General features: G+C 51.8%; 1 protein-coding gene across 1 annotated transcript in view; it reads right to left on the bottom strand.

Annotated features, from left to right (window-relative positions):
- Positions 1-3,112: 3,112 nt before the first annotated feature.
- Positions 3,113-11,461, bottom strand: part of mapkapk2a (MAPK activated protein kinase 2a) — a 36,465-nt gene continuing 28,116 nt past the window's right edge. Inside the window, exons 3-10 of the mRNA XM_080548140.1 lie at positions 6,990-7,054; positions 6,644-6,723; positions 6,041-6,167; positions 5,768-5,843; positions 4,664-4,788; positions 4,331-4,416; positions 4,044-4,124; positions 3,113-3,534 (exon numbers count right to left, since the gene is read on the bottom strand). Of these exons, the coding sequence (XP_080404266.1) occupies positions 3,385-3,534; positions 4,044-4,124; positions 4,331-4,416; positions 4,664-4,788; positions 5,768-5,843; positions 6,041-6,167; positions 6,644-6,723; positions 6,990-7,054 (790 nt within the window). The 3' untranslated portion in view covers positions 3,113-3,384. The remainder of the gene's footprint in view (positions 3,535-4,043; positions 4,125-4,330; positions 4,417-4,663; positions 4,789-5,767; positions 5,844-6,040; positions 6,168-6,643; positions 6,724-6,989; positions 7,055-11,461) is intronic.

Genomic DNA, 11,461 nt, shown 5'->3' with positions numbered 1-11,461 from the left:
CAAAAGAACAAAAGAGGGACTTCATCTGTGCTTCCCCTACAAACGGGGTGGGGGGGGGGCAGAACATACAAATAACACAGAGAAACATTCCATAAACATTCCCTCTCTACCACGAGAGACCTGTAGGTGAGTTGAAACAGACATGAAACAAGGGGCGGTGGTTTTAAACACGTCATTTCAAACAAAACAAAACAAAACTCAAAACAAAAACAAAACTAAAAAGATCAGTTTCCTGTTCCTGTGTTCCCAGGGCATTCTGGGAGGAGGAGGGGGGGTGGGGGGGGTAACCGCGACGACTAACTATTACAGCGGGGACATAAAGCATCACAACCCCGTCACAGTGTGATGGCGGCTTGCTGGTGATGTGCTAGACCGTCCTGCTCTACAGCAGAACGTGACCTACGCACTTCCTCTGTTCACCTGTCGCTAAGCGACAGTCCTCCGTTTAAAAAAGGCTGAGAGACAACCTGACCGTGGCGGAGGGACACGGTCACACTCAGCTCCCATGATTCCTAGCTGCAGCTGCGCTATCGGCAGAAGAAGAAGAAGAAAGAAAGAAAGAAAGAGACGTCTCACTGTGGACAATAAATCTGATCGACGCCGATCAAGTTACATCTGTGATCGATTAACCATGACTGGAACATTAATCAGGGTAGAACCTCTAAGTAATTCCGGCATCTGTGCTCCCTAGAGGTGCTGGTGACCCACAACATCCCACTGTCTGTGGCGATACACTTCTCAAACATTAACATCTGTACACACGATTACACAACAATACAAAAAGAACATGTAATAAGTAATTTCGGTGACAAAAAAAAACAAAACAAAACAAAAAAATCGATCTGCATAGCATCAAAATGAGGTGTGATGTGGAGTTGGACACATAACAACATCGGTGAGAAAGACTGAACCCCTCCCCCCCCCCAAAAGAAAGTTGGCGAAAAAAAAAAAAAAAAAAGTATGTTATTTTCCTTTGCATCAGTCTAGATCAGGACTAGGCTAAACTATGATCTCTGGAGAGGCAGTCGCAGTGGTGGTGGTGGTGGGGGTTGGGGGGGGGCTCCTACTCTCCTATGAGCTACCTGCAGGAAACTGACATGACCAGCGGCTCGGTTCCATTATGAAGTGTCACCCCCTTCTCTCTGCCGTAGAACACTGAGGTCGGAGATAAGGGGGTAAAAAAAGGCAGGATTCCATATCGGCGAAAGCAGGGAAACTATGTAAGAAACTCTAAGCAAACAGCATTTAACCCATTCTGATGCTTGGTTCCAAACCGGCCCCCCATCGCCACTCCTGAACATCTGAAATAATCTAACAGGTTAATCAGCCGGTGGTGGACTGGCCGTGTGCAGAACCGGGTGAGGATTTCCGGTGGGGCTAACATCCTCATCCTCTCAGGCCTGCATGGTGATGTGAAGGCAGGGGGGGGGGGGGGAGGGGGGGGGGGGGGGGGGGGGGGGGTGGGGGGGGGGGTGTTCCCTCGAGATGGGACGTGGCCGCTGTGTGACTGCATAGGCCTCTGGTCTACATTCACTCCTGACTGACTGACTGACTGGCTGGCTGGCTGAATTGGACACTCAATGGGACAGCACCAGCCTCTATACTGGAATGAGATGGAGATCGATATTCCAGTTCACAGTCAGGGGGACAGAGTGCTTTACATTCCAGGTGTCCTTTCAACAACAACAACAACAACAACAACAACAAAAATACATCTGTTTAGTTCACACGTAACCTTTCTCTGTCTCTCTTTTTTGGGGGGATTTAGCTGTTGTTACATAACATTCACAGGAGAGGGGCGGAGCTACACGGGGGGGGGCGTGAGGTTCAGTAGCCTCTGTGGGCATGGCCTGGCGTCCTATTGGCTACTGCAAACAGGCAGGCGACTGTGAATCTGGGTCATGTTCAGTAAGGGTACAAGGTAGGGGTGGGACAAAATATCGATATGCGATTATTGTATCGTGGCCTCTTGAGATACGATTACGATACTTCTATTATTGTAGAAGCTAGGTAAAGGGGTACGCAAGCCAGTCTACGGCTGCATTCGTAAATTCGCTCTGAGAGCGCCGGAGGGCATACTGGGCTCAACGTCATAAAGGGACCAAGTAATTTGATTGGATTAGAGGCATTCCATGACTGCTGATCAAATTTCCAGAGCGAATTTACAAACGCAGCCTAGGGCTAAACCACTCACAGACATCTCAAGTCTGTAACGATTATATTTCAAAACAAGGTTTCCCTTTAACTCACTGGAACCACGTTATGAAATACCAGTTAACACAGATATGTAACGTGATGTATCGTTGATGAATTGTCTTACAATGTATCGATTATCGCAGAATACTATCGGTACGAGGGGCAAAATATCGTAGGGTTATCGATACACGAGTTACCTTGCGATTCCCACCACCTAGTACACGGCAGCAAAAAACCTTCTGTGTTCTTATGAGACGATTTCCAGTCAGTTTTTTCCCAAAACGTTTTCCTATTACCGTTTCCTGAACTGAATCACGTCCAGCAGAACTAGAGAGTTGTGGGCTGTCCAGAACTGTTCAGTCCAGACGCACCTTAGCTACATTAGCTCTGCGTACTGCTACTAACAAACACAGAGGCCCTTCAGGGGAAATGTACCGCGAGAGAGAAAGTGTTGAACCTTGATCACAGTGACGGATGAGGCGCTGGAGCCGCTTCAGACAGGAGGTGAAACTAGAAATGTAAATGAATGACTTAGAAAATGACTAGAAATGTAAATCAACATGGCTGAGGTTGTTACCAGTACGATAAGACAGAGAATCTTGTCTGTTTCTATCTGACATCTAAGTGTCGTCCTGTTTCAACCTCGCGAAATAGGCCCTGGCTGGTGTCTGTCTCAGGGAAGAACCCCCCTGCCCCGCTCTTGTGAAACTAATGTGCTCCTAGACTGACAACACAGACAGACAGACAGACAGACGGACGGACAGACGGACATGGCTTCCTCTGTGTGAAAGGTAGAGAGAGAGACACGCGGCTGGTCTCTTCTTTCACGAGGCTTAGGGAGGAGAGGAGGAGAGAGAGAGAGAGATCAGATCCTCCACTCTCTCTCCTCCTCCTCCTCGTCCTCCTCCTCCGCTCTCTCTCTCTCTCCGTTCATAATAATCTCATGGCTGGTTTTATAAACGTGAACGACCCGTCTCGCTCACAGCAGAGTGGTTGATTAGTTTAAAAAGGTTTGAGTAATAAAAAGAAATACACTTCTAAAAAATACATTTAAAACTGGTCATGAAAAATAAAACTCTTTTCAGAGAATCCATGCAATACTACTTCCCATTGTGTCGACAGATATTGCTTCCTTTTTACAACCTGTGTGTGTGTGTGTGTGTGTGTGTGTGTGTATATGTCTCTCTCTCAGAGAGTGGGTGTGTGTGTGTCTGGGGCCGTGCTACTGGCTTTCTGCCTCCTCTTCATAAGCAGCGGATTGGACGAGTCCTCGATTTTCTTTATTTTGATTTGCTCGTAGTCCACCCTCATGGTTGCCAAGGCGCTCGTCATTTCCTCCTAAAAGAGACACAGACAGGAAGTTTGTTAGACCCCCGACATCCCAGTGACGTATCGGGAACGACTGTTCTGTCCCCGTCACCAGAGGAAAACCTAAATCGTGTACAGTGGTTTGTTCCTGCCTGTAAAGTTATAGAGAAATCAGCCATGTAACACCACAACCACACTACCAAAATAATATAGATCATATGACTACTTGAACACTCCCTGAATACTTGAACACTCCCTGAATACTTGACTACTTGTACTGTATCATATTGAATTTCATCTTATTTCATCAAATACTTTGCACAGCATTTTGCACTATTGATTCCACTGTAGTACGACTGGTTCCGCTGTACTATGACTACCATCACTTTATCATTACTTTATTATTACTACTATTACTTACTTTATGTTTATACTTTAGAGGAACCTAAGCCAAAGATGTTTATTCTTGTGTACCTGTACATTGGATCTAATAAAATACATTGTGATACTGGTTCTGAGGGGGTTGTGGGGGGCCTCACCTTGACGTCCTCCCAGGCATCCTTCTCCTCCTTCAGGACACGGCTGGTGTGGAGAGGGGTCTGAGGAACCTCCATCGACTGCTACACACACACACACACACACACACACACACACACACACACACACACACATTTAGCAGACGCTTTTATCCAAAGTGACTTTCAATTAGAGATGACAGGCTTACAGCCCGTTAACACACTAAATAACATTTTAAAAAGAACGCAGGATAGAGGGAGAGAGAGAGGGGGATGAAAAGGAGGAGAGAGGATGGAGTGTGTGTGCGTACGTTGATCCAGGGGTGGTTCATGAACTCTGTGATGGTCATCCTCTGGGTGGGCTCTGTCTTCAGCAGGTTCCTGATCAGCTGCTTGGCTGCACACACACACACAGGCGCGCAGACACACACACACACACACACACACACACACACGCAGACAGACACATACACAGACAGACACACACACACACACGCAGACAGACACAGACACAGACACAGACAGACACACACACACACACAGTCATTATCTGGGTCTGCATTGACACATTGTGGCTACATGGCACGCCGACTCCCTCCCTCCCTCCCCCACACACACACACACACACACACACACACACTTACCCTCCTCTGACACGTCAGACCACTCTGGGTTGGGGAACTCATACTGGCCCATCCGGATCCTCTTCTTCATGCCTGGGGAGATGGCCAGGCCGTGGTTGGAGTAGAACGGAGGATACCCACATAGCCTGGGGGGGGGGGAGGGAGGGGAGAGGGAGGGGGAGAGAGGGAGGGGGGGAGGGAGGGAGGGGGAGAGAGAGAGGGAGGAGGGGAGGAGAGAGAGAGGGGGGAGAGAGGGAGGGAGGGAGGGGGGGGAGAGAGGGAGGGAGGGAGGGAGGGGGGGAGAGAGGGAGGGAGGGAGGGAGGGAGGGGGGAGAGAGGGAGGGAGGGAGGGAGAAAGAGGGAGGGAGGTAGGAGGAGGAGGTGAGATATAGCAGTAGTATTAGAACATGTGACAGGTTCTGGTGAAAACAAGAAGGGCATGGAAATTCTTCTATTTTTTTCCAGATGATGAAAGTGCGGAGGGTAAGTGTGTGTGTGTATGTGTGTGTGTGTGTGTGTGTGTGTGTGTGTGTGTGTGTTGTAAGATTTCAAATGATGTGTCATACATTGAAATCTGGAAATAGTTAGATAGCATAGAAGAAGATATGCTTTGTATTTGAATGTTGGTCCACCTCAAACCAAATACTTTGCTCTGAATCAAAACACACGCAGAACAGCTGCTGGTAGCTATCAGCTAAGAAGGAACATCGTTGTGAACGATACAGTGAATCCATTCAACAATTTTTTTTGTATTTTAGTGATCCTAAAACTGTTGTTTGTTATATTGAGTGGGCTCTTCAACACTTCAACTTTAGTAAAATGGTAAATGGACTGACTTAGGTATATAGTGCCTTATTCCAAAGCACTTTATAATGGCCTCTCATTCACCCATTCACGCACCAATGGCGGCAAGCTACCATGCAAGGCGCCGGCCCGCTCACTAGGAGCAATTTGGGGTTCAGTATCTTGCCCAAGGACACCTCGACATGTCGCCAGCCGGGGCTCGAACCGCCGATCTGCCAACCTTGCGATCATTAGACGGCGGCTCTACCTCCTTAGCCACACCCGCCCCTTCAGTAACATACAACATTCGTAGGGGAACCCCCCAAGTACACTGGGACTTACAGGATGTACATGATGACACCCAGCGACCACATGTCACATGACTTGTCGTATTTCTCTGGACCCAGGACCTCTGGAGCTGCAGGGGGGAGGGAGGGAGGGAGGGGGGGAGAGGGGGGGAGAGAGAGAGAGAGAAAGAGAGAGGGGGAGGGAGGGAGAGAGAGAGAGTCAAAACAGTAGATTATGAATAAAACTAGAACAGAAAAGTGGCAGTAAGAGGTAGGTGTGTGTGTGTGTGTGTGTGTGCGTGTGCGTGTGCGTGTTACAGGTCCTTACCCACGTAGTACGGCGTATAGCAGGGCGTGGCCAGGGAGTTGTGTGTGGTCGTCTCTTTGGCGAACCCGAAGTCTGTCAGCTTGAGCAGAGCGTTGGGCCTCTTGGTGGTGTAGAGCAGGTTCTCTGGCTACAGGGGGGGGGTGGAGTAGGGAGACAGAGTAGGGAGAGAGAGAGAGAGAGAGAGGGGAGCCGGGGAGAGAGAGACACAGAGAGAGAGAGAGGGGGAGAGAGAGAGAGAGGGGGGAGAGAGAGACAGAGTAGAGAGAGAGAGAGAGGGGGGAGAGAGAGACAGAGTAGGGAGAGAGAGAGAGAGAGGGGGGGGGGGAGAGAGAGAGAGAGAGAAGAGCTGTTGGTCAGGTATCTAGACTCCCTCCCAGCGTAGCAGTGAACCAGACCCTCCCAGCGTAGCAGTGAACCAGACCCTCCCAGCGTAGCAGGGCAGTGAACCAGACCCTCCCATAGGGCTTTCACCACGGCAAAGAACCGTGCTGGTTCGCGTTCGCGTTTGGGAACCTCCGAACGTTGGCGCTGTCTGGCGAACGAGAACGCGAACCAGCACGGTTCTTTGCCGGTGTGAAAGCCCTACCAGTGAACCAGACCCACCTTGACGTCTCTGTGAGCGATGTTGATGGCGTGGAGGAACTGGATCGCCTCCCCTATACTCTTCATGATGTCAGACCCCTCTGTAACACACACACACACACACACACACATACACACACACACATACACACACGCACACGCACACGGACACGCACACGCACACATACACACACACGTCGTTATGACAAGGAGGGAAGGACCTTTACGCCTGTGTGTAGATGGTGTGTGTGTGTGTGTGTGTGAACAGTCTGTGTAGTTGGATGTAAAAGGAGTGTGTGAGCTTTTAGCTACATGTTAAGTGACGGTGCACACGTGTAGACACCTGTGGTGGAGCCGGGGGCCCTACCTCTCTCAGTGAAGGCCTGGTCTCCTCTGTCCTGGATACGGCTGAACAGCTCCCCTCCATCCATGCTGCACACACACACACACACACACACACACACACACACACAGAGACACACACACAGAGACATACACACACACACACACACACACACACACACACACAGACACACAGACACAGACACACACACACACACACACACACACACGCACACACAGGAGACAGGTCTTAGCACAGGTCTATTTAAACATGATGGGGAATCGATCATCACAAGACAAAGCTCATGTCTAATTTAACTGAATATCAGTATTGGCCTGTTGGAACAGGTTGGAACAGGTTGGAACAGGTTGGAACAGCGCCAGTGGAAATGTGCAGAGTAAAAACTGTGAAACTGTTAAAACTGGCTTCTCTTAGAGTCGCGAACACAGAGATTAATCTCTTGCTCAGGGGAGAGAGGGAGAGAGAGAGTTTCAAGTTTATTGTTACATTGTCACATTACACAAGTGTAAGAGAGTAAAATGATTAGGCTTCAGTTCCTGACATTGCAGCACAAGAGACAATAAGGTAACAGGCATAATAAAAATAAAAAAAAGAAGCAGTACAGAAACAAAAAAAATTATAAGACAGGATGTAGTTAGCAGTATCCGGACAATTTGCAGACAATAAGGCGAGAGAGAGAGAGAGAGAGAGAGCTGACAGTTTCAGTCTTAGAACAAAAGAAGCGGTCCTTCTCTCTGTTCGATAGTGAAGTTAGAGAGGATGTTCATGTTCGGGGAAGACCAGAAGTGAACAAACCACTGTCTCTGCCTCGACCCCCTGAGACCGTCTAAACACGGGATGGAGGTCATGGCCCCCCCCCCCCCCCCCCCCACTGCACGCGACCACAGAAGGTGAGGTGCAGAGAGGCGTGAAGCTGGGGTTACTGGAAACCTGCCAGTGAGAGGAAGAGGGGTCCGTGTGTGTGTGTGTGTGTGTGTGTGTGTGTGTGTGTGTCGAGGCTTCATGTTGACTCAGAAAGAGAAACAAACGGAAGGAGGAAGAGAGAGAGGGAAGGAAGGGCTGGTCCAGACACCACAGTCGCACCGCACACGACTACACACACACACACACACACACACACACACACACATATAAAAGAACAGCATATTCACTATCTACCCCCCTATACTAGTTACACTGTCATCATTCTTTTTTAATATAAAAATAAAAAAATAAAAAACGTCCTTCTTCCAGTACGACGACTGCCGTTGCCCAAGGACACCTCGACATGTGGCCAGTCGGGGCTCGAACCACCAATCTGCCAACCTTGCGATCATTAAACGCCGGCTCTACCTCCTGCACCACAGCCGCCTCACTAGACACGTATCTCTCCGACCCTCCTGAACCAACAACCCTCTGGCTGTTCTCAGTCTGACTCTCACGGCGGTTTCACATCCAAACCAGACAGTTTCTGTACAGCAGCATGACTGTTGGTGCGCATGACCTTGGAAGTGTATGACTGACTGACTGACTGTGTGTGAGTGTGTGTGTGTGTGTGTGTGTGTGTGTGTGTGTTCATTAGGACGGCCCAGAGAAACCGCAGCTCTCTCCATATTAATCACTCCCACTACTTGGCTTACACACACAGGTGTGCAGACACACACACACAGGTGTGCAGACACACACACACAGGTGTGCAGACACACACGTCATAATATCCCTTAAGTAATGAGTTTGGGTGAACAAGCCTGTTCTTCTCTCATCTAAACCCCGCCCTCACCCCCAACACAGAGAATGATAGCAGAGTCCCTACCACTCTCTCAACAACAGGCATCCCCATCTCTCTCTCCCCCTCCCCCTCCCCTCTCTACCTCCCTCTCCCCATCCCCTCTCTCTCTCTCTCCCTCCTCCTCTCCCCCTGCCTCTCTCTCCCTCCCTCCCCCCTCTCTCTCGCCCCCTCCCTCCCACCCCTCTCTCTCTCTCCCTCCCTCTCTCTCTCTCCCTCCCTCCCTCTCAGTCTCTCTCTCTCTCTCCCTCCCTCCCGCTCTCTCTCTCTCCCCCCCCCTTCCCTCCTCCACGCGGTGGTCATCACCCTGACAGTCAGATGAGTTGGTCAACGTCCGTCAGAGGGCCTGAGGCCTACGTCCCACACACACACACACACACACACACACACACACACACACACACACACACACCAGCCTGTCTTCTGACAGCCTCGTCACTGACTTGTCACCTGATAGGTCCCTGGTTGTCATCGGATACGTCCCGGGTCACAGCGCTCTGTTGCAACACTCCGAGAGTGTCAGCTGATCTGAGATCATCATCATCATGTCTGAATGTTTGAGTTTTGGTTTCTTGTAAATCCATACGTGCAGTTTCACTTGAGATGTCCATGCAAACACACGCCTGCGTGACGCACACACACACACACACACACACACACACACACACACACTCACACTCGCGCTCGCCCGCCTGGCGCCCGGCCTTGATTGTCACACCTAATGTTGAGGCAGCCAGCCAGGCGCACAGACACAGGTCTGAGAGTGTGTGTGTGCCTCTGAGAGTGTGTGTGTGTGTGTGTGCGCGCCTCTGAGAGTATGTGTGTGTGTGTGTGTGTGTGTGTGTGTGTGTGTGTGTGTGCGCACCTCTGAGAGAGACAACATCCGACTGCAGATCAGAACATCTACCTCAGGGTGTGAAGTCTGTCCCAGACACAGTTTCTCTTGTGCATGGTGGAACACAAACACACACACACACACACCACACCACACCACACCAAACACACACACACACTGCTGTGTACCTGGTAGAACACACACACACACACACACACCACACACCAAACACACACACACACACACACACACACACACGAGATATCCATGCAAACACACGCCTGCGTGGCGCACCAAACACACACACACACAGCTATGCCCCTGGTAGAACACACACAGTCTCACTCATATTTTTCATCTTATTGGACAGATACAGTGAAGACAGACATGGGCATAATGGTGCTAGACCACTGGACCACCCCAGGCCATGGTGCTTGACCACTGGACCACCCCAGGCCATGGTGCTAGACCACTGGACCACCCCAGGCCATGGTGCTAGACCACTGGACCACCCCAGGCCATGGTGCTAGACCACTGGACCACCCCAGGCCATGGTGCTAGACCACTGGACCACCCCAGGCCATGGTGCTAGACCACTGGACCACCCCAGGCCATGGTGCTAGACCACTGGACCACCCCAGGCCATGGTGCTAGACCACTGGACCACCCCAGGCCATGGTGCTAGACCACTGGACCACCCCAGGCCATGGTGCTAGACCACTGGACCACCCCAGCCAGGCCATGGTGCTAGACCACTGGACCACCCTAGGCCATGGTGCTAGACCACTGGACCACCCCAGGCCATGGTGCTAGACCACTGGACCACCACCCCAGGCCATGCTGCTAGACCACTGGACCACCCCAGGCCATGGTGCTAGACCACTGGACCACCCCAGGCCATGGTGCTAGACCACTGGACCACCCCAGGCCATGGTGCTAGACCACTGGACCACCCCAGGCCATGGTGCTAGACCACTGGACCACCCCAGGCCATGGTGCTAGACCACTGGACCACCCCAGGCCATGGTGCTAGACCACTGGACCACCCTAGGCCATGGTGCTAGACCACTGGACCACCCCAGGCCATGGTGCTAGACCACTGGACCACCCCAGGCCATGGTGCTAGACCACTGGACCACCCCAGGCCATGGTGCTAGACCACTGGACCACCCCAGGCCATGGTGCTAGACCACTGGACCCCCCCAGGCCATGGTGCTAGACCACTGGACCTCCCCAGGCCATGGTGCTAGACCACTGGACCACCCCAGGCCATGGTGCTAGACCACTGGACCACCCCAGGCCATGGTGCTAGACCACTGGACCCCCCCAGGCCATGGTGCTAGACCACTGGACCACCCCAGGCAATGGTGCTAGACCACTGGACCACCCCAGGCCACGGTGCTAGACCACTGGACCACCCCAGGCCATGGTGCTAGACCACTGGACCACCCCAGGCCATGGTGCTAGACCACTGGACCACCCCAGGCCATGGTGCTAGACCACTGGACCACCCCAGGCCATGGTGCTAGACCACTGGACCACCCCAGGCCATGGTGCTAGACCACCGGACCACCCCAGGCCATGGTGCTAGACCACTGGACCACCCCAGGCCACGGTGCTAGACCACTGGACCACCCCAGGCCATGGTGCTAGACCACTGGACCACCCCAGGCCATGGTGCTAGACCACTGGACCACCCCAGGCCATGGTGATAGACCACTGGACCACCCCAGGCCATGGGTGCTAGACCACTGGACCACCCCAGGCCACGGTGCTAGACCACTGGACCACCCCAGGCCATGGTGCTAGACCACTGGACCACCCCAGGCCATGGTGCTAGACCACTGGACCACCCCAGGCCATGGTGCTGGACCA

Source organism: Nansenia antarctica, assembly GCF_963989245.1.
Source record: "Nansenia antarctica genome assembly, chromosome: 18".
In the NCBI taxonomy this organism is placed as follows: domain Eukaryota; kingdom Metazoa; phylum Chordata; class Actinopteri; order Argentiniformes; family Microstomatidae; genus Nansenia; species Nansenia antarctica.
This window is presented reverse-complemented; position numbering and strand designations above follow the sequence as displayed.